Here is a 12,390-nt window from a genome sequence, read left to right on the forward strand (position 1 = left end):
ACACTCATTCTGCACGACACACAGTTACAGCCCCGCTCCTGTGCCAGGTAAGTCCACTACGGGCTCACCATACCTTGAGGTTACCTTGAGATGCTTTCGGGGCTTTGCGTCCCCGCGGCCCGGTCTTCGACCAGGCCTCCTCGTTGATATAGCTCGAGCTACTTGTAATTTTGAGTAGCTGAATCTAAAACAACAACATTCTACACGACAGTCAGTCTCCAGCTGCTCTCCAGGATACACTCACCCAACATACCAGTACCATTAAAAACGAGAACTCTTTCAATACTTAAGTACCAGTCAAAAAACAGCCATTATAGGCAGTGTGTGTGTCCAAGATTCAAGAAATCGTAGCTCTTTTCTTGATAATATAAGTTTCCTCAACGCATCTCAATGGTCCTGAGAATTATTGCATCAAGCAACTTCTTTTTCCAACCCTCCCAACCTCTTTTTCCTTCATTCCACATTCGCGGTGTCACCGCGGTTCTTACACCCGTGTTCCCGCCATTTCTCCCTCAGCACTATCTTCTAATTTTGTATTTCTTCTATTTTTTGGTTAATTTCTTCTTAATTGGTTAATTTCTTCTTCTTTGGTTAATTTTCTTAATCTTCTATTTAGAAGAAGGTATTTCTTCTAATTTTGGTTATCATCCATTCTTGCTTGGTAGTCATCCATTCTCTCCCTTGCGGTAATTATCTTTCCTCTCTACCATCAGGGCAGCGAGGTACACATAGAAGTGTACCTCGCTACTCGGTGTCAAGTCCCATGTCCGAAGGGGTTGGAAAAGTCGGGGGTTAGGAAGAAGGCTGAGGAGTAGAAATTGTGGAAGAGGATGTGGATGGTGGATGAGGAGGCTAAAAAAAATCGGTGGTCTATCCACCGCGGGTTGGCGTCGTGTATTTTTTCACGGTTATTGATCTTGGCTTTGTTTGTGCGGCGTGGTAGCTGGGTGGGGTTGGGAGGTCTGCGTCAGGGCTTGAGGTGAAGTGGAGAGTGGCGTTGGGTGGAGACGCCTCAGTCTTGGTTCTTCATCTGACGTCTTCCGTCTTCAGACTTGGTTCTTATATACATTGGGAATGTGTTTATTGAACTGTTGTTGTTGTTATAGATTCAGCTACTCGGAACAAGTTCCAAGCAGCACGGGCTATGGTGAGCCTGTAGCTTACCTGGCACAGGAGCGGGGCAAGTAGCACGGACTATGGTGAGCCCGTAGTGGACTTACCTGGCATAGGAGCTGTGCTGTCAATGTTACTAAACATAGTTCAGAAGTAAAATAGTCTTGCTGGTCTGTCATCAGAATATTCGTCCCTCCAGTATTGATCCTGGCCATTCATTTGCAGCTTGTCGCTGATACTTTCTACAATATTGTTAAAAGCAGCAACAGCAGAAGTAGTAAGAGATTATATAAGCCGTGCAGAAATAAGAGAAACCTTAGTAAACAAAGACAATTGCATAGACAACAGACAATAATTATCAAGAGAAAGTTGAAAATATAGCAGCAGCAGTATTAAAAGAGAAGTGGCAGTAGCAACAGATGCAGTAACAGTCTCAACAGTAAAAACGATAAAGAGCATAGTACCACAGAAGCATTATGTTACTAAATGCCAACTCCACCTTAGTCGACAAGAACAGGTTGGCAGCCGTAGGAGTCGTCGCGTCGATCTACATCTCCGAACTTTTCTTTCTCTTCTCTTACGCCGTCGGCAGGAGGAGGAGGGACGCCCACTCCACCAACCTCAGCCCCAGTGAGGAGAATTTATTCAGACAATCGCTCTTTAAGGTAAAAAGAAAACTCAAACGATTTAAAAGAATGGATATCATTGCTAAGTTTTAAGATTAGCTGGGAATTTTATAGTAAATGCTCAGAGAACCTGAGATACTTTAATTATGATATTCATGTATCTCTTATTCCTTAAGCTGCCGAGACGAGTAGGCTCCATTGTGATCTCCGAAGCATTCAATTTCCAAATTAAGATATGTTACGAAAATCTTTCTTGTTAGATATAATGCACAAACTCTGAATTTACTTAAAATTACCCAAACAGTATTAGCAAAGTATTTACTATAAATCTTTTATGTCTCTTTCCTCTTTTGTCTTTATCCATTAAGCATGTGGAGGGAGAAATTCTTACAGAAGCACTTAAACATACGTTAGATTTTTAAATTAAATTTGTAGTTAATACCTAGCGTTCACATTTAAAGAAATATTAATACAGTGGAAAAATACAATCTTAAGTCTAAAACATGTATGTGAATTAGAAAAAAAGGAGAAAATATTAAGTGTTAGGGTTTGCCAGCCAGAAGAGACAAGACATGACAATCACAAACCCATCTCTGCCTACACACATATACGTACTGTTCCAGGACTTACTCCTAAGCCAGGTAAAGTCCCTTAAGTTCCTTCCCAGCCAGGTACAGCTCAGAACTCTTTAATGCATCGTGAGTCCTTCCTACAGGTGTTAACTAACCTGGACGACTCTGGGTGCGCGGCCCTCGCTCTCTGCCACGCCACCAGCCTCCCGCCAGAGGCCAGGACCACCGACCACAACACTGTCATCGTCATCCTTAGGTAGGTTGTCCATCCGAAGAGGGTAACATATGATTTTTGCTTTCCGTTGTCGGGGATTGGAAACTTGTTCGGCATTTGGATGTTTCCACAAGACAACGACTGCCAACCAGAATGCAGCTATCAGCGGCAGCCTAACTCGTTCCCAGGTGCCTACTTATTGGTCATAGATCAAAGGAATTAGTTATAAGATACCCTTCACATGCCGTCTCGTCGTATCTAAGAAACATAATCCGGGTCATTCGGTTGTTAGTTCAGGCTGGTGTTGGGTTTAAGACCTATTTTGCTCTGGAGGGTTATTATGGTAAACACATTTTTTTATTGGCCGTCTAGCAACAACACATTAGGCCTAAACATAGTCCAGGACTATAATAAATTCTCCAGTATTTATACATCGAAAAATTGAATATTTCTTTTGATGTATCCCTTGCGATCCTTCGTAAAGATCACATCATTAGCGACACTGATGCCTTCCCAGTTAGAGGTGATGTGTGTGTTGTGTAACAGTATTGAAGTTATCATACAATGTAGTGTGTTTTCGTGCTTCAGCAGTGAGTAGTCCGTGTGCAAATAGTTTTTGTCTTAAGCATTTGGCGATTCCACCAGTGCAAGAGGTAATTTTACTATTTGCTGGAGGGGACTTTACCTCGCAAAATTCCTTGTACGTCAGGCGACCAGATGTTTTGTGAAAATATGACAAATCATGTCAGATTTTATTTCTAATATGTTTTTGGACTGTTGTATATGACCTTCAACAAGTTGAGATGCAAGAACACATGTTTTCATTATTCATTAAGATAGGTAATTAAAAAATTATGTTTGTAGATTCATTAAAAAAATCCGTTTTTATTTGTTCACTCAGTCCTGAGCCGGGCCTGCCTGTCTCCTGGGGGGACTTACACACACCCGTCGCCAAGTACCAATACGCTTCTTTGGTCGGACAGTGGGCGGCGTTGACCACGAACCAGGACCAGTGCAGCCGTGTCTTCCCCTCGTGTCCTCTCCCTCCTGCTGATGTTGTCAAGGTCTTAGCTAATAGTCATGTCCCATGTGGTTAAGGGCAGGGCTGGCCAATTGAAAATGGTCTATGTGGTCATGACTGGCCAAGTCAGGTCCCATATGGTCATGCTCTGGCCAATGAGCAGGTCCCCATGTCAGTTTGCATGTGTCAGGGCCTCCTGGCAACATAAATCCTTTATACAAAACCTTCGTTATGAAGGTTTTATAGTTATGACCTTTCCTTGTTCTAGAGGATGTTATAGTAAGAGCTGCCACTATGTAAACCAAAATAAAGATACTGAAAATCAACGAAAAAATAATCCTATCCTTACCTCTAGTTTGTTGAAGCACGAGATGAAAATAAAGTGTATATATTTCAACGTATTTGCGTAAATTTAAAAATTCTAATAATTTGTTTTCTGGTTTGGTGTTAGGATTAATACCTTTCAACCTCTGCTTACTGACCAACCAGCAAGTACACTTTAGTCCAGAACATTGTCCCGGAGTAAAGTAAACTCAGTAAACTGCTTACTGACCAATCAGCAAGTACACTTTAGTCCAGAACATTGTCCCTGAGTAAAGTAAACTCAGTAAACTGCTTACTGACCAATCAGCAAGTAACCTCCGGAACATTATCCGGGACTAAAGTAAACTCTCCGTAAACTCTCAGTCTGTAGACACGAAGGAGAGGGCTACACCTCTCAGTGTATATGTTCCCTCTGTAATATTATTTTAAAATATGATAAATAAAATATAAACTGAAAATGTATATATATGCAGCCTACTGAGAAGATGGCACGAAGAGTGACAATGTGAGGCAGTAAGAGTGATGGAACTTTTTATAACGACATGTAATTTAGTCTGAATACATTTATTGAGACGTCATTCAAAGCCAATATTCTTAACACGGTTTACAGCTGACAATTTTCAGTCTGATAATTGCTGAATAAAATGGCAATTTTCAGTATATCTTAAATTGTATAATTTATAAATTATTTTAAATGTAAATCCAAAGCACAGGATACAAATTAGTGAATATTAATGACAAATGCAAATTGTTTTATTAAAATTGTTTAGCTTGGAGCTAAGGATATAAATAAAGTTCCAATATTTGTACAATTCAAAGTTTAGTTAAAATATGTTATATAAATTATTCAATAAACCATTTATATTTAAAAACTAGACATTCCTTACAAGCAAATCAAATACAAACCTTTATTCACAAATGCCTATACATTTATAATTCAGTTATTACATAACGATGAAGTACCGAGTGAACAATTGTTTTGAAGACTCCAAGCTATTCATCTGAAGTCTTATTTAATAAATATGAATAGATTTCAAGACGTTAAAGTCAAGTCTGTTTGAGGGTCAAGTCAGAACAGCGAAGTTATTGTTATGAAAAGTCAATCTTATACGGCAAGAGATGTCGTTACTGTAATGAAAAGTCAGTCTTATACGGCAAGAGATGTCGTTACTGTTATGAAAAGTCAATCTTATACGGCAAGAGATGTCGTTACTGTAATGAAAAGTCAGTTTTATACGGCAAGAGATGTCGTTACTGTTATGAAAAGTCAATCCTATACGGCAAGAGATATCGCTACTGTTATGAAAAGTCAATCCTATACAGTAAGAGATATTGTTACTGTTATGAAAAGTCAATCCTATACGGCAAGAGGTGTCGCTACTGTTATGAAAAGTCAATCCTATACGGCAAGAGATGTCCACATGCACACAGACGTGAGGTTTTATATATAAGTATATTCCAGGAATTGAGCAGCACAGCTCGAACATTTCTACATAAACAGATTTCAGCTCCAAAGGAAGATAGGGAAATATTCATCGAAAGGTGAACCTCATTTCCTGGTGTGTATACATTAAGAGTTTACTTGGGTTATTCTGTACTTATACTTGCAGGTTGGCTCACAGGTGATGGACCTAAAGCCTAACACCAAATCAAACATCTGGAAGGTTATTAAGGGCATCAGAAGTTCTTACTGACCAACTTTGGGAGTGAAGATACTCCAGAGCCAATGTTAACTCACTGTATATATACTGAGAAGTAGAGTATACTTTTTTGAGTATATATATCATCGGTATATAATTAAGTGTGCTCATCAATATGCTTCCTGTGAGTGATGACGCGTGTTTTGCCCGTGGCTGATAGTGTGGGAGGAAGTATACCCCTGGAAACACAAACCGAAACTGTCTCTATTTTCCGCGTGTTACAACTTGTAATAAAGTTGTTATATCTTGGTTTAACGTGTTTATGACGTATTAGAACGTTGTTACAACTTGCTATATTGGTTGTTATAACTGGTTAGGAGGTGTTAAAACTTGTTCGAACTTTGTACCAACGTCGTAGGTTCGGCGTGTGTTTGGCGGGTGATAAAGATCATTCTCCAAAGAACCATTTGGTACACTTTTATTACGAATCCAGATTTTTTGCAAGGTAAAAAGGCTCCAATAATGCTCCAGACTGACCTTACCAGCAACAGTGGTATTGACGGAGAATGCTTTATATATGCTGTTTGGAATTTAGTTAGCCCTGTGCTCTACCGTAATTGAAATATAAAGGATACGAGAGTATAATAAGGAGCATATATAGTAAATAAAGCGTAAACAAAATATTTCGGCACAAAATAAAACACGAAACAATGGATATATTTTGGAAAGGTTAGATCGAGTAATATATATATTTAAATTTTGTGCACAGTTAGGCATAGGTTAGGTGTTTTGGCTCTGCTATAGTTTCTTGTATTTTAACCATGCCCAAGTGGTGGCAGATCCTAAAAATGCATTCATCAATTTTAACGTGATATGTACTGAAAAAAAATATTTATCATATTAACATAAATATATAACATAATTTCGTTTAGTTAGGTCTAAATCATGTTAGATACAGGCTTGTTGGTAATTATTTGTATTTGGAGTAAGTTGGTGCAGCTTTTAAAACTGGTGGGATTCGTACAAAGGAAGAGGGCGAAGAACTATTTAAGAAAAGTTCGAACATAATTAGTTGTAAGTTGTGTGTATAATTCATACACGGGGGGGGTTTAATGCCTTGATTAACACAAAGGGTTTAATGCCATGATTAACATAAGGGGTTTAAGGCCTTGATTAACAAGCATTAAGTCATTGTTTATAAGAAAACAATACACCGAGATTGTAAAAAAAATGCAAATAGAATATTAAGTTTAATTGGAAGAGCTTAAGTTCGTATTGAAGAAAGTCAGTCTAATTGCATTAGTCACTTGCCCGTGTTAAACTATAATATGACACGCAGTTTTGGTCGCTGTACGTGAGAAAAGATATTTGCCAAATTTATAATCAGCTTCGAGCCTGAAAATTTATACAAGCCTTGGAAATAAATCATACTTAACCCGTTTAAAAGAGCTAAACTTATTCAGTCTTGAAAGAAGAAGAATAAGAGGCGATTTAATACAAGCATATAAGATCATTTAAAGTCATGACAATCTTGACCCAAAACTATACTTCAATTTTGCAGGGTCTGAAATCCCTCGAAAAAGTAGGTTGAAAATTAAAAAGCAAATGTTTTCAGTCAAACGAAGCAAATTATATTTCATTTGCAGGCGAGGAGTCACAATAACGTGGCTGAAATATGTTGACCAAACCACACACTAGAAAGTAAAAGGACGACGACGTTTCGGTCCGTCCTGGACCATTCACAAGTCGATTATGAATGGTCCAGGACGGACCGAAACGTCGTCGTCACTTCACTTTCTAGTGTGTGGTTTGGTCAACATATTTCATTTAGTCGCATAGCAACTTACCTGATGAGATCATTCTGAGTAATACCGTGTATATATTTAACAATAGAATTCATAAGTTCTTCTTATCAAATCCAAGATCTCCATTGTATCATCATAGGCTTTCCATAAACAAACAGCCTAGTTTGGATCCAATAATCTGTTTGAATTCCATTGTAGTTAGTCCTCAGAAACCTTCTGTTCAATTCCAAACTACAAGATGAGCTTTTCACAGATCTCTCTCTCTCACCACATGAATCCCCCCATGCACTACGAGAAAGTTGATCTTCCCTGAGCGAAATTCAATTACCTGAGGGTTGTGCATGAGAGACTACACTACCTAGCAAAGCCATCGGGTATTCAAAGGTAAAATTTCCCTTTCCCTGGCATGAATAGACGTAGATTTCTAAGGGACTGAATTAAGGCGCTTCAGACAAAAACATGGTTTGGAGATTGCAGGTAAACTTGTTACTTCAAAATGGAGAAAATTTTCAGCATGGGCATGAGTCGGTAGGCTCCGTGCGTGCATCTTTTAGGAGGGGCGCATGTGTGCGTTTTTTGATATGGTATGGACGTGCGTCTTTCGGCAGGGGGTGTAGACGTATGTATTTCGGCAGGGTGTAAATGCACGTAAAGTTTACTTTACGTGTATTTTCTCAGGTTATACCGCATACTTGAAGATTAAAACAGATTGGCTCGCGTCCTTAATGATTTTAAGAGTCGAGATAAATAACTAACGTGGCAACATTAAGCCATAAAAATATAAATTATTAACAGCCGTTAATATTTCTAATAAAATATGTATTTAAAAATCTGCAAATTAAATAATTGTATTTTGTTATGAGGATTTATGGTAAATATGGGTTGCTGTGTCAAATACCTGCAATATCTTTGTTACCAATATCGGCTTTGAGGACTATGACGATGCTTGAACACCCATACGTCTTGATGTTGTTAAAATGCTGGACGTAAACTAAGATTTGATAACAGGTGTAGGTAATGATTCAAGGTTGGGGGCGTGAGGATTGGTAGTAAGTTGCAAGATAGTTCAGAGGGATAAAGGAGGAGGGACAGGCAGAGACTACAGCTGAGTCTGCTTCTGACGCAGCCTATAACATGACGTCATGGGCCGGGGGAGTGAAGGTGTATATAACAGACTCACTGTGTCCGAAAGTTAGTTCCCAGCCGCTCTACACAGGACACACACACGCACCTCTCTCCCTCAGTAACTTAGTAAGTACCTTTGTCGAACGTAAAACTGATCCGGTTCCACACATTAAAACATTGATTGTAACCATGATATATATGTGCGTCCGCCTACAGTTTAGACCTATTGTGTTGTGTATGACCCTCTGTCCTGCGTGACAGTGAATACCAGCATTATCCTCACTTTAATAAGACTTAATCGAAATCCTCAGATTAGGCAAAATTGTAATTAATTTTGTTAATAAAGGTGTTAATAATAATAAGGTTCCCCACAAGGCATCCGAACACATTTTCCTTCACATGTCTTTGGTTCAGAAAAAAACATTGATATAAGAAAGCAATCTTGGAGGATCCAGCTTTTGAACTTTATAAGATTAAAAAAATGGCCATCTCAGATACACAGGTATATCCCGCTTCTCGGAGTATACACGCAGAGAATATAATTTAATCCTAGACTATGTTCCGAACTAAAGTATACTTGCTGGTTGGTTACTAATTTATTGTAGCGGTTTCAATAACCTTCTGGAGGTTGATAGGCTTTAAGCCCAACAACGAACCTAAAGATAGCATGGAGTGGGACGCGATCTCTTCGTCTCCCGCTCGGCACAACTGTTACTTGTCAGCTTAAGTAACACTTGACAGCTTAAGTAACACTTGGCAGCTTAAGTAGCGCTGTTAAATCATATGTTGTTTTCTTTGCGTTTTCCTTTATATAAATACTACGACTCTCCCTAAAAGTACAAAACCAGTTTAGTCACCATAGAGCTACTAGTGTGGCAACTTATCATGTTCCAGGAAATACTGTCATCCCTTCAATCTACATCTCATCAATCCTCCATTCCATCAACGCCCCATTCCATCACCCATCCCAGTTGCATAACGACACATGTTTCCCGCGCCTTCCCCACGCCCGTCTTCAGTTGTGCCTGCATTAGTTATCGTCTTCACTAGCTCCTTTTAATGTATTTCCAGGACGTCGTTCTCACTACGAGACTATCAAAAGCATTTGAAGCAGAATAATAGCATAACGGTAATAACATAACGGTAATAATAACAGAATAAAACAACAGTACCACTAGTAACAGTGCGACAACAGACGCACAACAATTCTCAGCAGTACAAGCAACAGGTAGCCCCAACTAACAATATCAACACCAGCCCCAACAACAGACGCACAACAATTCTCAGCAGTACAAGCAACAGGTAGCCCCAACTAACAATATCAACACCAGCCCCAACAACAGACGCAACTACCAGTCACAGTAACAGTAGCAACACCCAGTCCCGGACAACAGACGTACAGCCAGCTCCAACAACAGAAACATGGCATACATCAACAACACAGTCATCAGTCGTGCAATATATGTGGCTGACACGGCAGCTGCACTTGCAATAGGCGTGGTCGGTTTCATTACCATCGCTTACAACTTTGTGCCCAATGGCAAGAGGAGGAGGAGGAGCGTCCACACCAACACCCTCAACGCCAGTGATGATCTCTTCCATCAGTCACTCTATAAGGTAAACGCCTAACTGTAAAAGGTTGAGCACTAACTTTATAAGGATTAGAACTAACTGTATAAGGTATAATCCTACCTATATAAGATGTCGCTCTAACTGTAGATTGCATAACCCTTAACCGTACAGGACAACAATTTGAAGACTCCAAAGAAATCATATTGGCGTGATATATAAATTAAAAAAATCATTTGAGGCAATGAAGCGGCTTGAACTACCCTTCCGATGACTCCCAAATGCTCGCCTTACTCTGCCACAATAGAACAAAAGCCAAGCGACCTGGAACTCTACTGAATTCTCTGGGAAGATCTGGAGGCCCCAAATGGTGCCACATCCTGGGTTTTACAACTGGCCCACCTACACTCTGACCTGTGGGTACTGGTGTTCATAAACTTACTCCTCCTTCAGAACACAAGTCACAATGGTGTGATATATCGATGAGAAAATCATTTGAGGTTGTGGCATCAGTTGGGGTTTCCGGAACCTCTTAGTGAATTCAGTGCACTTCCGCGTTGATTGGCTTTTGTCCTATCCAAGTGGATAGGACACTTTCTACTTGGAAAAACTTTTTCCAAGTATTTCAAGGGTTCCAAGGGTTTTCCAAGGGTTAAATTCAGTGAATATACACCGAGAAACTGAATAGTGTAAATAGAAAGTTGTCAAACTCGCGCTATTACAAGAGATTATCGAGCACATTAATCTGTCAAGTTATAAGTGTAAACACAAACTTATAACTTAAAATGTTATATAGGTTCATAAGTGTTATTACGTTTACAAATGTTTAAATATATTTCTTAACAAATGATCACTTCCGGTGTTCAAAAAAGTGACGTTTCTTATAACATAATGACTCCCGCAGGTGGTAACTGACCTGGACGACTCCGGGTGCGCGGCCCTCGCTCTCTGCCACGCCAGCAGCCTCCCGCCAGAGGCCAGGACCACCGACCACAACACTGTCATCTCCGCCCTCAGGTAGATCCATTAGTTAATGCTGGGTACTAGATTGTATGACTAACTTGCTCTCTGACATCGTAACAAATTATAAACTGATGCCCCTTCAGTTACAGGTGACGATTTGTTAAATAAATTAAACTTTTATTTATTCATTCTATCCGTCATGCCAATCAATCTTCGTTTTCTTTTGTTCACTCAGTCCTGAGCCGGGCCTGCCTGTCTCCTGGGGGGACTTACACACACCCGCCGCCAAGTACCAATACGCTTCTTTGGTCGGACAGTGGGCGGCGTTGACCACGAACCAGGACCAGTGCAGCCGTGTCTTCCCCTCGTGTCCTCTCCTTCCTGCTGATGTTATCAAAGTCCTGGCTAATAGTCATGTTCCATGTGGTCAAGGTCCTGGCCATTGGTCAAGTCGTATGCGGTCATGATTCTGGTCAATGACCAGGTCCCATATAGTTATGACTGGTCAATGTTCAGGTCTAATGACGGTACGAATTCCCGGGGAACAGATACTTCCTGTATGTAAATCCATGAAGGTAAAGTTTTGATAAAGAACAACTGCTTGGTCCCTTGTTACAGAGGGGAAGGTTAATGCTGCTGCTGTAAATATGTTAATCAGATGTACAAAAATTCTTACAAAATGACTGCCCTCAACCACAGTACCTGCTTGTATTTCTAATGTACCTTTGTAGGCTTTGGCTTCGCAAAAGGTAATCTATTTTGCAATCTTAAATAAAAAATATTTTGCTGTAGATCGAATATTCGTATTAAAAGATAATGAAGGTTGAAGGAGGATTATATGCTGGTGTAGAGAAGAAAAACAATTATTGCATAAAAGCAATTTACATGTTGTAATTACAGAATTTTAATCTCATTGAACATATTTCTAACAACCTTAAGATACAATAATGCTAGTGACACATCGGAACTGTTACTGATCAATGCATTATAATGAAAGACTTAAAATCTTATACTGTACTCAACACCAGAAAAAAACCCATAAAGTATTGTTTCACATATGGCTTCGTTACCTATATTATCTACTGGGATTTTCACTGTTAAAAGGCAACTCTTGGTTTTAAGTTGACAAAATAAAAAATATATCATTGTTTGCATACTCTTGTTCTCTTAATGTTTACAAGCCTGATCTTTGACTATACTTGTGAACCCATAACTTTCACTAAGATTAATGTCCCGCTCAACCTTAAACACTTGGGTGTTCATATATCAGACTCTAGTCCTATGGACTTACTCAATATTAGGTAGGTCTGACAATTTTCAGAGAAGCCATAATGGCGACAATTTCTAATTACAAGTATATATAGTAAGAGCCTGACATGATTTAGTTGTGATAGAAAATTCACAATTAAGTAGACATG

At 39.4% G+C, this 12,390-nt stretch overlaps 1 protein-coding gene across 1 annotated transcript; it reads left to right on the forward strand.

Annotated features, from left to right (window-relative positions):
* Positions 1 to 8,432: 8,432 nt before the first annotated feature.
* Positions 8,433 to 12,390, forward strand: LOC138358054 (uncharacterized). The gene is made up of 4 exons (XM_069315520.1): positions 8,433 to 8,566; positions 9,512 to 10,057; positions 10,914 to 11,026; positions 11,208 to 12,390. Exons 2-4 carry the CDS (start codon positions 9,863 to 9,865, stop codon positions 11,437 to 11,439), a joined length of 540 nt encoding a protein of 179 aa, XP_069171621.1. The 5' UTR covers positions 8,433 to 8,566; positions 9,512 to 9,862; the 3' UTR covers positions 11,440 to 12,390.

The sequence above is a fragment of the Procambarus clarkii genome, chromosome 81 (assembly GCF_040958095.1).
Source record: "Procambarus clarkii isolate CNS0578487 chromosome 81, FALCON_Pclarkii_2.0, whole genome shotgun sequence".
In the NCBI taxonomy this organism is placed as follows: domain Eukaryota; kingdom Metazoa; phylum Arthropoda; class Malacostraca; order Decapoda; family Cambaridae; genus Procambarus; species Procambarus clarkii.

Excerpts from the sequence above, each read along its gene's own strand:
- LOC138358054 (XM_069315520.1), top strand. The coding sequence starts at position 9,863 with ATGGCATACATCAACAACACAGTCATCAGTCGTGCAATATATGTGGCT. Across the intron at positions 10,058-10,913 it reads TCCATCAGTCACTCTATAAG|GTGGTAACTGACCTGGACGA; the intron begins GTAAACGCCTAA and ends TGACTCCCGCAG. Across the intron at positions 11,027-11,207 it reads ACTGTCATCTCCGCCCTCAG|TCCTGAGCCGGGCCTGCCTG; the intron begins GTAGATCCATTA and ends TTGTTCACTCAG.